This window comes from Tamandua tetradactyla, chromosome 3 (assembly GCF_023851605.1).
Source record: "Tamandua tetradactyla isolate mTamTet1 chromosome 3, mTamTet1.pri, whole genome shotgun sequence".
In the NCBI taxonomy this organism is placed as follows: domain Eukaryota; kingdom Metazoa; phylum Chordata; class Mammalia; order Pilosa; family Myrmecophagidae; genus Tamandua; species Tamandua tetradactyla.
In genome coordinates, this window is record NC_135329.1 from 57,130,886 (window position 1) to 57,151,187 (window position 20,302).

The window sequence follows — 20,302 nt, forward strand, 5'->3', positions numbered from 1 at the left end:
TTGGAAGAAGACTACATAAAGCTGGACAGGAAAGGTATTTCTTGTGATCCTATACAAATCTTAATCAATGAACCCAGCTGAGACATGCTTGACATGCCATTTGCAATTCAAAGATTGTAAACCTTCTGAAATTAACACCTGTCAGCTTAACTTCTCTCAAATTATCCGAGAACCCAAAAGAGACACAACTATTAAAAATGGAGGCCTACAACAGATAAGGTGGACCAGTACCATTTTTCTTGTAGAATGTTGCACAGCCTATTTTTGTTGCTTCTGGATTAGATGCTATCTAAACCATTCTTCTTGTGGTAGCCAAAGTAATCTTTCCAAATTGCAAACTAATCACATCACTCCACAGCTTAAAACTTTTCAGACTCCCTGCCCTATGTTCCCACATCTGGCTTAGAAGCCCTTTCACAATCTGGTTTCCAAGTATTTCCTCAGCCTCATATCTAAATCCTCCGAACAAATCTCTCTAATGCTCAGCCATGTGGAATTATTTCTCCCTGATCTCTACACATACTGTTAAATCTACTTCCAAGTTCTTTCTCTCATCCCACACCCTACTCCACACACCACCCCCTCCTTCAGCTAGTATATGTTACCATCCTTCAGGTGCCTCATAGGAGTCACTTCCTCTGGGCAGTGTGCTCTGAGGGTACCCACCATCCACACTTCTCACTGTCCCCCAAATTCACACTGAAGCTCTCCTATGTAGTCTCTAAGTACCCTTGCTTACTTCTGCTATAGCATTCATGATACCAAACTGAAACTGCTTAGCTTTAAAGAGACATTACCCTGCAAACTGAAATCACCAGCATATACTATTGTGCCTGACACACTGATACAATCAATGAATAGTTATTAAACAAATGACTATAAGGAAAGATGGACAGATAAACTGATAGGAATGAAGAAGCATAATCTGTTTTTGAGTGTTAGGAGGAAAAAAAAACAATTGTTAACTTGGGAAAATGGAAAAGTCTGCTGTTTAAACATACTTCATTTCACTATCAACCAAAAGAAATATCTTAAAAAGTGCTTTCAACAACATATCAGTGTCCCAAAACCACAGAGAAGTCAGTATCAACCAAAACACTTGTTTTTTTTGGGGGGGGGGGAGGGGGACGGGGTAGAGAGGAAATACACACACAGTTGAGCCATTCCACAGAGAACCATCAAAATTATGATTTTTTTTTCATACCTGGAGACAGATAGTGTACAGAGTCTACTTTCCTAAAATTCTGGTCCTCGATCTCCCTATTCCTACTCTCTTCCCCCAAAACTCTTAGATAATGGAGAGGTTAGCGAAACTATGATCAAATGCTAACTTTGTACTATGTATTTTTCTGTTTAGGAGATCACATTTCTCTGTGTTTCTCTCTTACTTAAACTAAAATGGAAGCTTCTAGCAAATAAAAGAGTTCTTTATAAAGAAAAGAAAAAAAGAACAGGACATTCTTTTTTTCTTTTTCAGGGTGTCATCACTGATCATGTCACTCTAAGATAGTTTCTTTGGTATGTAGCCCATTTTTAAAAAAACAAACTTCAATGAAAAGACTGGAACAGTATTATTTTAGAATTACACAGACCTCCTCTTAATCACTAATAGCTGAACATTTAAGACAATAAAATAACCTATTTTGTGAAAGATCTAGGTTCGATTCCCCGCCCATGCACTCCCCCCTAAAAATAATAACAATAATAAATAATAAAAAAATAAGACGAAATACTTGGAAACAAAACAAATGTAAATCTGAAGAATAAAGAATAATTTTGAGTGCCGATTTTAACATGAAATTAAGTTTCCCCAAAAACAATTAATTAAGATATAATCAGGGCAGGCCACAGTGGCTCATATGTAGGCAGAGTTCTCGCCTGCCATGCCAGAGGCCCAGGTTCGATTCCCAGTGCCTGTCCATGTAAAAAAAAAAAAACAAAAAACAATCATAAGCATTATTTTACTTTGGGTCCACTGTGTCTAATTTATACAGCCACACAGAGGACCAAAGTCCTTTAATACATCTACTTTAAAACTGAAGTATTTTTGTCCCATTTTTATTATAACTATTTGTGTTACTTACTGGAATGTAATAGATGCCCATCTTGGGGGTTTCATTGGCAGTAAGAAGCATTCCTAAAAATAAACACAATGAAAAAGGTAAACACACGGGGAAAAGAAAAGTACTTTTCTCTTTGTGTTACGTTTTGAAATGCTTGAGGTAAAAAGGACTCAATACACCAAGCATAGCAGAAAAGTCCAGAGTGGCAGTTAGAAATCCTAGGAGGCAGGTCCTGGGCTTTAGTCCCTGGATCTCCTATATGTGGGACCTTAAGCAAATCACCATGTTATAAGAAATGCCAACTTCCCCATCTGCAAAACACTCAGCTTGCACTAAATCAATAAATGAGTAGCCCACCATAACGTTCTTAGGTCTACCATCAAATTTAACAGGGAATTTTTTTTTTTAAACATTTTCTATTGTGAAATAAATTTTAAACTATATTGTTAACAAGTAGTTATAGAACAGATTTCAGAGTTTAGAATGGGTTACTGCTTCTCAATTTTAGGTTTTTCCTTCTAGCTTGTCCCAGAACACTAGAGACTACAAAAAAAAAAAATCAATATAATGATCCAGCTGTCATACTCATTTGTTAAATCCTATCTTCACTGCTATAACTCCTCTTCCTTCTCTGATCCCTCTCCCAATCTTAAAGTGTGTTTGCATGTTGCCCATTCTAACTTTTTCATGTTGGAAAGGGGGTATTGATAATATGGAACTAGTTCATGTTCTTGGAGATGCTGGCCTCTCTGGGTTTTAGGACATCTGACGGGCCTAGGAATCCATCTGGAGGTTGTAAGCTTCCAGTGCACGAAACTTTCATGGAATCTCGATAGAGCCCTAAGTGTTCTTTAGGTTAATAGGAATGGTTTGGGTTGGGGTTTCGGTAAACCGTGGTAATTAGCAGTATCTACCTCAAGTTTGTTTAAGAGTAGCCTCCAAAATAGCCTCTCAGCTCTATCTGAACTCTCTCAGCCACTGATACTTTACTTGTTACATAACTGCTACAGAAATGAAATGCTGAGGCTAATCAAGTCAATTAATATTTGATCAGAGCGCAGAAATTCCATTATATCTCAGTAAAACTACTGTGTGTCTTGCACATAACTCAAAAATGTAGAATACCCTTAAACTGGATACCAATACCTCTCCGGATACAAACATATACCATAAAAACATCTAAACACACTTAGTCAAGTCCTGAAAAGCAAGAATATATCTCCAAGGTAAAGCAAAACAAAAATCGCAGATGTTTTTCATAGCTTGTAGCACCTATGAAATTTTTCATTACAGTACTCTTTCCAGCCCCAGAAAACAAAATGTTCAGTGAGGCTAGGATGGAAGGAAACAAATTCTGTTGATTATGTTTCCTAAGTTTTCAATACAGCAATACTGTCAGTGCTTCTCCCAAGAACTTTTCGACATAATGAAAGAAGTCTGGAGGGCAGAGAAGACATATTACAACCAAAAAGAAGGTTCCTGAGAAAGACATCTCCTAAGCTTGCCTTCACTGGCTCAATTAAAGGAACATTCCACAAGGAAACACAATCACACCTATTGAACAAACCACAAGAAAGGCTCTAATATGATTACATGAAAGAACTCAGAAGGGCTTCAGCCAGACTGTTTCCTACAGTGGGGCAGGATCTAACCTGGACACATATGGCTTAATGATACCAGCTGGTCTACTACAAAACTAAATTGGGGAGGATCACCACCGAAACCAAATGTGAATGAGAAAAACAAACAACCTCACAAAGCTCAGGGAGAATTAGAAGTTCTTAACAAGTAGAAACTGAAAGTCAAACCACTGACTTAATTCAAACAGAAATTAAGATGATCATAGGCAAGAGAAGAGGACAAACATTTATGGGGTGTGAAGTACTGTGCCAGGCATTTTACATTACAAGTAATAATGTCTCAGAAAGTTAAATAATTTGCTCAAAGTCACCACAGAACCAGGAAATGAAGCTGCTGATACTGTACTGATCTGGCTGACTCCAAAGACCATGTAATATGGGACTCTAATCCTCCAATAACAATTATACAACAGCAGGATAAATGTTTTAATAAAATGTCGAACTGAAAAGCAAAAAACAGTTATAGGTATAGCATGACTACAGCAATTTAAAGCATATGAACACAAGACAATGACAACAAGAATACAGAGAAATAAAAACAGTAATAGCACTTGTGAAGAGATTCTGAAAATATGGATGTTTTTCCCTTTAAATTTCCTTTAACATTGTTTACAATTGTCCCAACCATAAAAATGTAATTTTAAAACAGAAGGAAAAGATAATCAGCACCTAAAGCAAAACAACCCACCTGAAATATGAAATACTACTGTACAATAAGACATAGTGAAAGAAACTTGGATGAAAAAACTGTGCCCTCCCCACATGCACATAGAAATACCCATCTTGTTGGGCTTTAGGAAACTGAAGGACCAAGCTCAGATTAAGAAATTAGACACACTGCTCTAAATCAGTAGTACTCAAAGTGGAATCTTAGTATGAGTTTCAAACTGTCACCAGTCCACAGAATAGTACAGAAATGAGAATATTTAGAAACCTGTACAGCAATCTGACATTGCAGTGACATCCAAATGCATCGTCCTCTTTCTAGCAATTCATTTTTCTGTGTTTTACAAAAGTATCCATCCACAATGGACTGCAAACATAAAAATACACCAACAGAAAACCAGCCCTTCTTTACCAGACACATTTGACAAGCACTCTACTTAGAGCAGACAATTTATAAGTAAAACAGAACTGTGACAAAGGGGAAAGGCCAGGACGTTTTGTCTCATATAAGGAAGTATGGGAGCACATGATTCTCCCTGTACAAGGCACCATGGATTTTTCTATGTATTTAGAGGGTACTGAGAGAGAATACAGGGCAACTTCACAATTTAACAGAATAGGAAGTCTCTGCAGGTAAGAAAACTGAAGTTACGTAATATGCATAGTTAGGCCTAAATTAGGTCTTTCTGAGTCCAGAATCCACCTTCTTTTCTCTCTTCCAATGTTTCTACAACTACTGATCCTAATTCCTCACGTCTGGGGTGGGACTATCACACACGTATGCTGCACCAGCTCCCCACATGAATCTAATGCACACCAAAGTCTCAGAACTATGCCATCTCTTTAGGCACTGTGCCCTGCCCAGATATGTTACTCAATGCACACAGGCTGAATAAATGGCTGAATGAACAACTGCAGGACCATAAAATGAGCCAGGAAGGTAGAACCATTTCTCAATAATCTGAGCAGTCTTGGTATTAGAAAAACATTACAAAATAATCATGATTAGGCTTTAATAACTCCAAAATGAGTGAGATGAAGAATGTTTTAGCTTTTCTAAAAGATGACTAAGCTCATAATGATTAAGCACAAAGCACAGAGTCAAAGGAAAAAGGTGTGGTATCACAAAGACAAGATGATAGTGAAGCAGATGAATCAACCACGCTCAGATCCAAACTACAAAGAAACACATGTAGTACCCATCTTACCGTGTTTGCGATCGTAAGAAATAATTTATTTGGCTAGTTTTTGTATGCTTGATAAGTTATTTGACAATAACTGTCACTCATCTTTAGAAAGTATCACTCAAAATTTTCACATTTCAGAACAGCGTACTTTACAATGCAGAGATCTGGTGGTCACCACCTTAACAAAGTGACCAAACTTACTACAAATCCAGGGAAGACCTGATGAGATAAGGTTCAACAGGAAATACCATGCCTACAGCTTACTTTTGAGTGATTCCACATATACACACACACACAAAAAGACACTATATATGTGCATATATAAATAATGCAAAAATAGCACAATATTAACAAATTTTGAATCTAAATGGAGAATAAAAAGATATTTATCTTACTATTCTTTCAACTTTTTTGTATGTTTAACCATTTTGATGATAAAATATTTTATCTAAGTATTTTAAGTGATCTTTCTTTTCTATAAAACCAGTAATACAGACCAGTTTTCTCTAAAGAGCCAGGAAAATATTTTGGGCTTTGCAGACCATATGGTCTCTATCACAAGTATTCAACTTCACCCTAGTAGTACAAAAAGCAGCCGGAGACAATACATAAACAAATGAGTCTGGCTCTGCTTGCATAAAACTTTCTTTATGCCAAAAGACACTAAAATTTGAATTTCATTTTTTTATCTTTTTTCAACCATTTTAAAATATAAATCTCATTCTTACTCAAAGTTCATTACAAAACAGGTAGCAGACTGGATTTGCCAAACCCTGGATAGATTATCTTTAAAAAGCTATTGTTAAGAGTGTTTTCAGTCAATAGACTGTCAAACATTTCTTCATAAAATTCCTTTATTAAGTACACATTAATTATAATAATAATATAAATACTTACACAATTAAAATGATATCCACTAAATGAATGTTATGGATAGCTTTCCCAGAAAGAACACTTCTCATTTTCATTAAAAAGCATTCATAGTGGGAAAACCAAATCAACAGGCTGAGCCCTCAATCTCGGGTTCACTCTTATGAAACTTATTTCTGCAAAAGATGGCTAAGCCTACTTAAAATTAGGCCTAAGAGTCACATGCCAGAGAACCTCTTTTGTTGCTCAGATGTGGCCTCTCTCTAAGCTGCAAGTGAACTCATTGTCCTTCCCCACTATGGGGGCATGACTCCCAGGGGTGTAAAGCTCCCTGGTAATGAGGGACAGAAATCCCAGGACAAGCCAAGACTCAGCATCAAGGAACTGAGAAAACCTTCTTGACCAAAAGGGGGAAGAGAGAAATGAGAAAAAATAAAGTATCAGTGGCTGAGAGATTTCAAACAGAGAGGTTATCCTGGAGATTATTCTTGCGCATTATATAGATATCCCTTTTCATTTTATGGTGTACTAGAGTAGCTAGAGTGAAGTATCTGAAACTGTAGAGCTGTGTTCCAATAGCCCTGAAGTTGATTATATAATGATACAGCTTTTACAATGTGATTGTGTGATTGTGAAAAACCTTGTATCTGATACTCCTTTTATCTAGGGTATGGACAGATGAGTAAAAAAATATGGATAAAAAATAAATAAATAATAGGGGGGACAAAGGATAAAACAAATTGGGTAGATGTAAATACTAGTGGTCAATAAGAGGGAGAGGTAAGGGGTATGGTATATATGAGTTTTTTCTTTTTTCTTTATTTCTTTTTCTGGCAAATGTTCAAAACAATGATCATGGTGATGAATACACAACTATGTGAGAATACTGTGAGCCACTAACTGTACACCATGTATGAAATGTTTGTATGTTAAGAATGTTTGTACATTGTTTTATCAATAAAAATATTTTTAAAGCATGCATAATTTTTATCATAATAAAATAAAATAAAATAAAATGATTTTAGATTTAATTTTAAGACTGGCGAGGGAGTGGATCAGAATTCCAGAGATATATGAGTTGAGTTATCAGCACTCTCTAAACTCCATTTTAAGTCTCCTACTTGGGGTAGTTGACAACCTTTCCCTTCAAACATATCAGTCTCACTCTCCTCATCCTTGTAACACCAGCAACCTTCACAACGATGGAATTTTTTAAATGATTACTTTATAGCTTGAGATGAGTACAGGTATTTTCAGAAACAGGCTTCTTTGCCAAGTAGTCTTACTCTTTGTGGGTGAACAGACTTTCATATCTATTAAATGTGGAGGATGAAGGATACACAATAACTGATCTTAAAATAAGGTCAAGAATGTAAACGTAACCACAAAAACAGTCCAACACCCACCCCTGCCTTGGGGAGTAGAGAATGGGTACATAAGCACTGCAGCTTGGTTTGTGTGCCAACATGGGGCGGCTGACAGACTAACACTAGCTGAAGCAGGTGTCCCTTTGGACCTCTGTGTTCTTGGGTGTGATGAAAAACCCAAGGCAGCCTCCCAGTTTTAGTAAACCCCACTTCACTTGAGGCAAGCACAAGCTCTACTAATCCCTTGAACCACACCACCATCTTAAACCATTTAAGAGCTTAAAGTTGAGACCAACACTGTCTAATAAAAATGCTGTGAGCCACCTATTTGATCTAAAATTTTCTAACAGCCACATGAAAAAGCAAAAACAAATTAGTGAAATTAATATATTTTATTTAACCCATATGTACAAAATATTATCATCTCAATATGTGATTGATACAAAAAAAATTGAATACCTTTCCTTATTTTTAATCATACAATGTCTTTGAAATCAGCAGATCTCAATTCAGATTAGTCACATTTCAAGTTCTCAGTGGCCAATGTGACTAGTGGCTTCCAAACTAGACAGTGTGGCTGCAGAACTTCTTTCTTTCACCACCTTTCTTCAAACTCTTACTCTGCAAATCCAATCAAACCTGCTCTTCACCTGTTACAACCTCAACTCCACCTGGTTTTTACTCAACTTCTCAGCCCAGACCCCACTTCAGACTATTTCAATAAATTCTAACTAGAGTCCCACCATCCTCATCTATAATTTTTTCCTAAACTCACTATAATTTGACTTTTCCCCACTATTATATTAAAATCCTCTCAACTATCACCAGCAAAATGCTGGTTTACAAAGCCTACAGTTTCTCCTCTTGAGAGTAGGATGTATATGGAAAGAACATGGGCTCCAGAATCAGTAAAGGCTGGGTTCTCACCGAGGCTTTGCCATATAACAGCTGGGTGACCCTGAAGCAAATTATCCAATTACTCTGGCAGTTTTTTTCCCTAATTCCTCTCTCTCTCTAAGGCAACTCAGCAACTGAATCCACTACTTTCCCTACTATGTGGGACATGACTCCCAGTGGTATAAATTTCCCTGGCAAGGTTGTACATCCCTGCCTGGGGATGAGGCAGGACCTGGCATGATGGGATTGAGAAACCTTCTTGACCAAAAGTGGGAAGAGATAAATAAGATAAAGTCTTAGTGGCTGAGAAATTTCTGAGTTAAGAGGTTATTCTTATGAATTACATAGATATCCCTTTTCAGTTTATGGTATATTGGAGTGGCTAGAGGGAAGTACCTGAAACTGGTGAGCTGTATTCCAGTAGCCTTGATTCTTGAAGACAACTGTACACTCTATAGCTTTTACATGTGATCATGTGATTAAGAAAACCCTGGCTGATACTCCCTTTATCCAGGGTATGGATAGATAAGTAAAAAATAAGGACAAAATAAATAAATAAATAATGGGGTATGGATAAAGGGGTTAAAAAAAAAGGTAGACTGCAAGACTACTGGTCAATGAGAGGGAGGGGTAAAGGGTATTTATTTATTTTTATTTTTATTTCCTTTTCTAGAATGATCCAAACGTTCTACAAATGATCATGGTGATGAACATACAACTATGTGATGATATTATGAGCCACTATTCATACACTTCGGATGGAATATTTGGAAGTTATCTCAATAAAAACATATTTTTTAAAAACTCAGTTTTATTAGCGATCCTAGCACAATAATAATAATAAAACTGGATTGTTGCTTTTTCTTTTATTTTTCATTCCTAATTAGAAAAATGACTAAAGACAATGATAAAACCATGAAACATGAGAGAAAAAAAAAAAGAAAAAATTGTTTACCATTAACTACACAGGATTATAAAATGATTCCAAGAAAATTTTATATTAAACACCCACTGTTGAGATTGGCAACATAGCACCATTCAATGAATCTTAGTTTTCTCATTCCAGCCTCAACTTCTATATTTTTACAATTTCTACAATTTTATATTTTAATACTCAAAATGTTCAAAAGAAAACATAACCTTTCTCTCCAGACGTGCTCTCTCTTGTGCTCCCTATCTCAGTTAGTAGCATCATCCTATTAATCTTCATTTTATGTGAAAAACCAATCTACCCCTATGGAAACTGTATTTTATGCAAGACTTTTCTGTAAACCTTCAACTTCACTAAATAAAAAACAAACAAGACACCGTTTATATTATGGACAGAACTACCTTCCTAAAGCATAGTCCTCTCTGATTACAAATAAGACCCACGCTATTCAGCATGTCTCTCAAGGACCCTTCACAACTGCTCTACCTACCCTCTACTTAAGTCCCACTTTAGCTTGCTGAGGGCCACCAGAGCTCCAATCACATGAGGCTCCTCATTCTTTTCAAACAAGCTCTAAGTATCCTATGCTTGTTCTTTCTCACACTGTTCCCTCATGTGGATCACCTCCATCCCTGACTCTACCTAAAATAATCTCATCATTATTTAAAATACCAATGCAAATGAAAACAACCTCCAGTTGCTCTGGTTGAACTCACCCCCTCTAACATGCTGTCAAAGTGCTGTTTGTACCTATATTACAGAACTCTGCGTGTTTTGCCTGGTAGCTCTCTATCAAAATTATCTATGTCTGTCTGTCTTGAAAGTTGAAACTGTTCTCAATTTTCTCTAATATCCCAAAATTCTTCATAGATATGCCTTGAAATTGCTGTTAAATCTTGAAATCTGTCATGTAATTTGCTATAAAGTATAGAATATACAAAAACTCATGGCTTCATCAACCATGTATGTGTTATTGGGCAATCAAGTCTTCTCCAAATCACTAACCTCAATTTCCACACATTATTACTAATCACATAACATTATTACTAATCACATAAAAGAGTTAAAGAACACACTAAAATAGCATTTCACCTGCCACCTACCTAATATATTGTTACTAGTTTCTACTAATAGCTAGGCTGGCTGAGGACTGAGTCATTAAGGGTGATATTTTCTGAATCATCCATACCATTTCCGCTCTTGGGTTTTTCCCAGTAAATATAATATCCAAGAACTGTCCTGTCCAAGCCAAACTCTGACCTAATAAATAAAATGAATACTCAATCCAATAAAATATAGCCTAGATTTGTCTCACAAAGGATCAAGTGCTATATAATTAATGCATACCTGAGTCAGGATAGAGACACATATCATTAATGTCATGTTCTGGCTCCAAGGAGGTAAATATTTTTCCCTAAAAGAGTGAGCAAAAAATACATTATTAAAATGACTGGAGGAAAACTTTTGGTATTATCATATAGAGAAAATAAAATAGAGACAGAACTCAATCACCTACTGCTATGTAAAGAAATAAAATTACATAATCAAAATCAGAATTTGAGTTTAAAAGGATCTTGGAGAATTCACCAAAAGTTCTCATTTTAGAGATGGGGAAATTGCATCCCAGAGAGAAGTGACCTGTCTAAAAAAATAAATACAAAGTTTTACGGATAATATCTTCATAGTAAGAAAGGATAAAGTTTAAAATAAAGTTGTACATGAATTTTTTGTAAGAAAATTGGTAAATTTTATAGGGATATATTATAATATACACCTACTTAAATGTGTTCTCAGAGAAACTAAAGAAGGAGATATGGTCAACATGGTAAAATGAGCCATACCTGTATCAAAGGTTTTGAGAAGGAAAAAGATAATGGACCTAAAATAACTTATAAAATAAAAATCCTATAAATGAATGCAGTAGTAATATTATTATGTAGTTAAGGCTAAGACTTTTATTTTAAACATGGAGGAAATGTGCAAAATTTACAAAAATTGTGAGGGAAAACAAAAGAAAAAAAGAAGAAAATGGGTGTGAAAAAAGATGAAGAGAAAGATAATCAAGGAAAGCAAGGCAAGCAAAACCAAGTAACCTGAGTATTACTCAAGAGGAAGTATTTAGTCATAAGAAACAAACAAAAAAAACCAAAATAAAATTTATTGTAGCAATTATAGCACTATGATTTCAAGAATTAATATTGGAATTTTTTGCTAGCTCTTGCATTTGTAATTCAGTATTAGAGCACTAGAATGTGGCTAGCTCCTATGGCAAAAAGAGGCTTATAATTAAAGTACAGTGAACATGATTATTTCACACTTAATTAAAAATAAGTTACATTCTAATTTAAGATGAAATTCACACAGCTAATTCATTTTCCTCCCTAGTTAGCAATAAAACCAGAAGGAAAAAAGAAGGGAGAAAGGAAACTATAATCACATGGAATAAAAAAGAAAAGGTACCACAGGTTAAATAATATGAAAATTCACAATATGGAAAATTATGCAATAAATAAAGGGTCTGAAAGCATACATCCAAACTGAGAACAGTAACTATTTTTAGGGAGGGAAGAAGAATAGAAGCAGGATCAAGGATAACTTCTACTTTTTCAGTATTTTGTGAATTTTGAAAAGCAAAAACATATGCATTTGTGATATTAAAAATAGTCTCAAAGTAAATTAGTTTAGATGGTCAAAGAAAATGCTTGTCCAAGTTGTCCAAGACACCAGGCTTCCAAATTCAAAGGCATACAATGTGAACATCATCGTACATTCCCGGAAAATTATCAGGGTAACTTTTCCAAGGATTTTCTAAATTCTAGGAGCCCCTAACATAGACAGAATCATAAGGAGCTGTGAACATATTAGAACTTGAGAAAAGTAGAACACACCTTGAAGATAACTTTCACAGATCCAGAGAGAAAAAGAAAGTAAGCTAAAAATAAGGTCAATATTTCAGGAGTTAATGAAACAAAACAAAAAGTAAGGTACAAGAAGCCAGGGATTTTGCAAATAGTTGAATCATAATAGGGAGCTCTCTGTACCCTCATCACGTGCAACTCCAAAAAAAAAAAAAAAAGAATGACATGCCCTCTGGCATAGAAATAGATAAAATGATACATTTTCTTGACTAAAGATGTTAAGTTTCTAATTAATTAAATGTAAAGAACACAAAAGCAATTGCTATAGTGAAACATTTTTGCATTTATTTGATACTCACCTTTTACTATTCTCTCAAACTATTTGTGTTAAAATGTAAAATGAAGTCTGGTGCTCCTTTTATCCAGGGTATGGACAGATGAGCAAATCATATGGATAAAAAAATAAATAAATAATAGGGGGCTAAGGGGTAAAATAAAGTGGTAGATTGAAATATTAGTGGTCAATGAGGAAGGGTAAGAAGTATGGGATGTATGGTATTTTTCTTTTTTTCTTTGTAATTCTTTTTCTGGAGTAATGCAAATGTTCTAAAAAATAATCATGAATATACAACTATGTGATAAAACTGTGAGCCACTGACTGTACACCATGTATGAAATGTTTGTATGTTAAGAATGCATGTTTGTATATTAAGTTTTATCAATAAAAATCTAAAAAAATACATTTCTTTAAAAACATAAAATGAAAAGCAGAAGGTAGATGAGAACCAGCAATAGAAGTTTATTGTTAATTTTTATATGATGGAGCTGAGAGGAGAAAATATCAAAATTCTCAAGACAATGTTGTTTTTAAGTAAAATACGGTAAGAAACTACTGTAAAAGTGTCACTTTTTAAAAATCCGATTGTTTGAGATGGGGAAAAGGGATGAGATTGGAAGGCTTAAGATATGGATATGAGACAAAGAAATAAAAGGCATCCAAATTGAAAAGGAAGAAGTAAAATTCTCATTATTTGCAGATGATATGGTAGTACACTTGGAAGATCCTGAGAAATCTACAGCAAAGTTACTTGAGCTAATAAATTCAGCAAAGTGATGGGATATAATATTAATGTGCAAAAATCAGTAATATTTCTATATACAAGCAATGAGCTAGATGAGGAGTCAGTTAAGGAAAAAATTCCATTCAAAATAGCAACTAAAAAATCAAATACTTAGGAATGAACTTAACTAGGGACATAAAGGACTTGTACACAGAAAACTACATAACATTGCTGAAAGAAATCAAAGGAGATCTAAATAGGTAGAAAGGCATTCCCTGCTCATGGGTAGGAAGGATAAATATAGTTAAGATGTCAATTCTACCCAAATTGATCTACAGATTCAACACACACTACCAATCAACATTCCAAGAACCTACTTTGAAGATTTAGAAAAGCTCGTTACCAAATTCATCTGGAAGGGAAAGAGACCCCTAATAGCCAAAAGCACCCTAAAAAAAGTAGAACGAAGTGGGAGGATTAACACTCCCTGACTTTAAAACCTATTATAAAGCAACAAGTGGTCAAAACAGCATGGTACTGGCACAAAGACTGAAGCATTGACCAATGGAATCAAATTGAGAGTGCAGAAATATACCATCAAATCTATAGTCAACTGATTTTTGACAAAGCCCCCAAATCTTCTGAAATGGGACAAAATAGTCTTTTCAATAAATGGGCATGGAATAACTAGATATTAATAGCCAAGAGAATGAAAGAGGACCCCTATCTTACACTCTACACAAACATTAACTCAAAGTGGACAAAACACCTAAATATGAGAACCAGCACCATGAAGCTTTTAAAAGAAAACATGGGGAAATATTTTTAAGACCTAGCAATATGAGGTAGCTTCCTAAACTTTACACCCAAAGCACAAACAACAAAAGAAAAAAATAGATAAATGGGAACTCCTCAAAATCAAATGCTTCTGCACCTCAAAAGACTTTGTCAAAAAGGTAAACAGGGGTGCACAGGTGGTTCAGTGGTAGAATGCTCACCTTTCATGCAGGAGACCTGGATTTGATTCCCAGACCACGTACCCCAAAAAAAAAGGTAAAGAGGCAGCTAACTCAATGGGAGAAAATATGTGGAACTCACATATCAGACAAAGGTTTGATTTCCTGTATATACAAAGTAATCATATAACTCAACAACAAAAGAACAAACAATCCAATTATAAAATGGGCTAAAGATATTAACAGGCGTTTTTCTGAAGAGCAAATACAGATGGCTTAAAAGCACAGGAAGGGATGCTCATTCTCACTGGCTATAAGGGAAATGCACATGAAGACTACAATGAGATACTATCTCACACCATAAGAATGGTTGCTATTAAACAAACAGAAACTATAAATGTTAGAGAGGATGTGGAGAAACTCGGACACTTATGCACTGTTGGTGGGAATGTACAATGCTGTAACCATTATGGAAGACAGTTTGGCCGTTCCTTAGGAAACTAAATGTCAAGCTGCCCTATGACCCAGCAATAGCACTACTTGGTATACACCCAGAAGATCTGAAAGCACCGACACAAACAGACACTTGCACACCAACGTTCATTGCAGCATTATTCACAATCGCCAAAAGATAGAAACAAACCAAATGCCCATCAACAGACAAGTGGATCAAGAAAATGTGGTATATACATACAGTGGAATATTATGCAGCAGTAAGACAAAATGACATCCTGAAGCACATAACAAGATGGATGAACCTTGAGGACATAATGCTGAGCGAAATTAGCGAGACATAAAAGGATAGATACTATATGATTCCATTTTAACGACCAGTATCTAGGTATAATCAGAGGCTTATAATACAGAATATAGGGGACTTAGAGACACAGAGAAGCTAGAGATGGGTGAACCATTAGCTAATGAGGTTGAACTTAAATGTAAGGGAACAGAGAGGAGCAAAGGTGATTCTCCTCTTAGCTCTTGTCGCTCACCCCATTATTTACCTCTGCTTTTCCTATGTTGGTGCTGTTTCCTTTTGAACATAGCTCATAGTACACAATAGCAGTTTTCTCCTTGAACTTAAGCACTCTTTATACAACAATCGTTATCTTTGAAGTAATTCTTACGAGCACTTGTTCATATTTCTAGTGTGAATCAGTGGGTCACGTAGGTCTATACAACCCCTTTCAATCTTGTTATCTTCAATATGGTACTGTTTATTGGTTTTCTGTCTCTTGGGAACAATGAAATGATCTAAAATTGAGAATGTTGATGGACTGTGGACGTTGGGCCCTCTACATGATGCCCAATGAATGCAGGTAGCTGAAGGATGCACCAACAGAGAATTAAATCGGCGAACAACGGTGTATACTTATGAACGAAGGTTGTGCTGTTACAAAAAGGAAGAATGTCATGAGGCACGCAACGATATGAATGTACATGTGGAACATTTGGTGAGACAAAATGAGCCAGAAATAAAAAACAACAATGGTATGGTCACCTTTAGAAAACACTTATAAGAAAACAGGAGCCTAGATTGTAAGCTTTTAGAGCAGATACATTAAGTCTGGAATGGTGATTATTATTTCCAGATTTTGAGAGGCTGTTTTATGTATATAACCTGATATTTAGAGACAAGAACAATCCAAACAAGTTAGAGTTAAAGTAAGTCAGAACACAGGGGTAAGGAAAACAGTGTCTATACTTTAGAACTACACATACTCTTTGAGATCAATGGGAGAAAGGTTTATTTGATCTGAAACTGAAATTTTCTGTAGTGCGTAATCTAATTCAACCTATCTGTATAGCTCATTTGCATAACTGAAACACAGACAGCACAGAATGAAAAAGAGGTCCTTTAATCCTGTAGAGATTATTGTAATGCCTGGAAACATCCTAGAGTATATTAACCAGATAATCAAAAAGTATTGGAAAAGTCTCCTGAGGGAGGAGAGAAATATTATGGAACTATTAAACCTTACCATCAAGAAATCCCCTGATACTGTGGCCAACTTTAGGGATACCTAAATTAATAGGCCATGCCCTTGATCATGAGGCTTATTCCTGTGAAGCTTATGTAGGTAGCAGAGACGCTTAGACTGCCTATCACCATGCCTAAGAGTTACTTCTGGAGGACCTCTGTTGTTGTTCAGATGTGGCCTCAGTCTCTCTAAGCCCAATTCTCAATGTGAAATCATTGCCCACCTCCTACATGGGACATGACACCCAGGGATAAAAGTCTCCTGGTGATGTGGGAGAAGACTCCCAGGGATGAATCCAGACCTGGCACCAGGGGATCAACAATTCCATCCCGACCAAATTGAGGAAAAGAAGTGTAAATAAAGTTATCAGTGGCAGAGAGAGTTGGAACAGAGTTGAGAAGCTACTCTGGAGGTTGCTCTTACATAAACTTCAGGTAGACCTTGCTACCTATTATAACCTGCCAACACACAACCAGGACCATTCCAGCCAATCCTAAAGAACACCTAGGGTAATATATAAGATTCCACAAGGGTTCCAGGCACTAGAGCAATTTTCCAGAAACCTACAACCTCCAGATGGGTCCCTGGTCCAGAAAGTCCTGAAACCTAGGCCAGCCTCTCCAGAAGATCAAATAGTTCCATCTCCCTTCCCCATATTAATGACAGAACCTTCCAGTAGCAAAAATCTAGAATTGTCATAGCCCAAATTCCAGTGAGAGGTATGTAAAGATCAAAGGTAATGGTGGAATTATACACAGAAGATAGGACTTAAAAAATGAAGATGAATGCTGAATCATTAAATTGATATCTCTTTTAGTCTCTAGTATTTTACAGCAGCAAAAACCTAAAATTGCAAAATTGTAATCCATGTCAAAGTCTGAAATATGTTCTACAACAAATTGTTGTGCTGTGCTTTGAAATTTATAGCTTTTTTGTATTTAACATAAATACAAAAAAAGAAAAGCTTTTTTTATCCACAAAAAAAAGAAGGAAAAAAAGTCAATTGTGATGCTAAAAAAAAAGTATTTAAGCACTCTAGGCTCCTATATTCTGGAGTAGTTAGGAGGAAAAATATGAAAGGATCAGAGGGTAGCCCATGACAAACTCCGGGTACTGTCCTGTAACCACTTGTTGAAGAGTGCTCTGAAAACGACTGCTTTTTTATTTCTTTGCTTTGTATATATGTTATACTATACACATATAGTATACTCTCTCTATATAGTATACTATACTATATGTATAGTATATATACATATATATACATGTATATAGTATATATACATATACTATACATAAAAAAAAAAGTTAAGAAAATAAAGAGAAAAATAAAAGAAATGGACATGAAAAAAACCAGAGGCTCATAAAAACTTTCCTAAGATTGTGAGAGAGCCTGAAGAAGGAAGGGGATCTGTCAAGATCAACTTTTTTAAACAATTTACTCTCTAACTGGACACCTACAAATATGTATGCCAGTTCTAGCAAATCAAAAAAACTTCAATCATGACCACTTTATCTGAATATGGATATTATCATACTGAAGTAACTGATGCTATGTAATTGCATCAGTAACTACATTACTGAATCAAGATAAGTGCGGGGAAGCCAATGAATCATGTATATCACTCAGTTTCCTAAACAATGCAAGATAACAGTTTGGGCTATCTAGGCGAAATTTCCAGTACAACTGTATTACTGATTGAAGAAACCTGCAGAGAGATCAATACATCATGTATATTGCTCAGTCTGAGACACTATGAAAATACCAGTTTCACAGCTTTCTGGTGAAATTTTGTTGAAACTGTATTACTGAGTCAAAAAAAGTACATGGAAGTCAATTAATCTTCTATATCATTAAGTTTCAGGAACTACGGTGTATACTAATCTTAAAGTTTTCTCAGGGAAAGTTGTTTGGCCATTGTGTTACTGAGTCACTATAAGTGCATAGCAGTCAATGACCTTACATACAACTCAGTTTCTGAACGTATACAAGATACCTGTTTCACAGCTTCATAGGTGAAAGCTGGGAGACCACAGTGTTGTTGTTGAGTCAGTATGTGCACAGAAATCAATGAGTAATTTATGATACTTCATTTCCAAAACTATGCATCAGTTTGCAATTGATAATCAGTTTGCAATTTTCTAGGTAACACTGATTATAATTGTGTAACTAAATCAAGATTAGTGCACAGAATTCAATGGAATATGTATATCACTCACTTTCTGACACTATGCAAGATATCATTTGGATACTTTCTGGGTGAAAGTTGCGTATAACTTTATTAATGAGCCAAGATAAGTACATGGAACTCAATGACTCATGTATATCACTCACTTTTCCAAACTAAGCAAGATAATAATTTCACATAAAATAGTTTTGTAACTGTATTACTGAGTAAAGATATGTGCATAGAAGTCAAACAATCATGTGATCACTCACATTCTGACACTTGCAATATACAAGTTTCATACACTTTAGGGTGAAATTTAGGTTGCAACTAACTTACTAGGTCAAGATAAGTGCATAGAAATCAATAATGGTGTATATCTCAATATCTGAATCTATGCCAGATACCACTTTCACAACTTTCTACGTAAAATTTGTATTACAACTGTATTACTGAGTCAAGTGCTTAAAAGTCAAGGAATCATGTATATCCCTCAATTTTCTGATGTAACTGACTTCCTATTAGCTTCCAAATAGACACACAGTATCTTTGTTAAGAACCCACATAATTAAAACAAAGCAATGGAAAGAAAAGGAGCAAAATATGCAAAAAGAAATTTCAACAAAAAATACATACTGAGTTCTTATTCCACATTTTGATAATTCGAGAGTCTGCAGACAAAATTAAATCTAATGAATCCTGAAAATGAACTGACTTAATAGGTAGACCATACTGGTGATCCTTAACTAGCAGTGGCTTATCAGATCGAAGATCATATAATAAAACCTAAAAGAAGAAAAAGAAATACCTAAGTTACTTTTGTTTAAAAAAACCAAACACTTCATCTTAAAAAGAAACATTTAAAACTTAGAATAATGATTGCCTTTTGTTTCATTACCTTTTTATGAACACAACAAATGTCCTTGGTTCAGGGTGCTAGGATTCTAAAGCCAGTCAACAAAATTACCCTAGAAAATGCTCTTAAATTAACTTAAGTATTAGGCGTTATACCTGTCATTCTTAGGCACACCAAATTTGAGAACTACTATGCTATACTAAGAATGGAACAAAAGGAAAGTCCCTAAGGATTTGTTTCGTTCTTTAGTTCAAGAAACATAAACTGAGAGCCTCTTATGCCCTACGCATTGCCACAGGGACTGCCACAGGGACTGCCATCAAGGGCAAGCACACTGGTGAGAGTCCCAGCAGATTCAAGACAGAAGGTGGCAGTGAGTCTTTGAGTTCTTTTCTGACTCCAATTGTTAAGGCCCCTTGGGGCTCTGAAGAAGTTAGGACCTTCCCAGAAGGCAGGTCTCCGCTTGATTCATAATGATGGAGGGAATAAATCTACTGGAAGCAGGGTCTTAGCCCCTTTCGGGGGTAGGAAAAGTTTACAAATGTATAGGCTCTGCCGTGACATCGCTGATGGAGCTGGCACTTAGTGGAAGCCAGGACAGGTACTACTGACAGAAACGTACATTTAAATCAGACTTCCTTTAGATAACTCTCAATGTCTTAACTACAAATAGGAGGTAGATAGAGAATTTTACCACTTTTGCTTGCTGTCAATGCTGGGTTTATTTTATTCTGATACCCTGGTATGCAGAAGGATAGGGGAGAGATGGATAGATGGATGGATGGATGAATAACAGACATGCA

The 20,302-nt window shown here is 35.7% G+C and overlaps 1 protein-coding gene across 3 annotated transcripts in view; it reads right to left on the reverse strand.

Moving 5' to 3' along the window:
• Window positions 1-20,302, reverse strand: part of NOL10 (nucleolar protein 10) — a 156,498-nt gene that overhangs the window by 101,827 nt on the left and 34,369 nt on the right. For all 3 annotated transcript variants that reach the window (XM_077153179.1, XM_077153181.1, XM_077153180.1), the window contains 3 exons: window positions 19,280-19,429; window positions 10,969-11,035; window positions 2,085-2,137 (listed from right to left, as the gene is read on the reverse strand). In XM_077153179.1, the coding sequence (XP_077009294.1) occupies window positions 2,085-2,137; window positions 10,969-11,035; window positions 19,280-19,429 (270 nt within the window). The remainder of the gene's footprint in view (window positions 1-2,084; window positions 2,138-10,968; window positions 11,036-19,279; window positions 19,430-20,302) is intronic.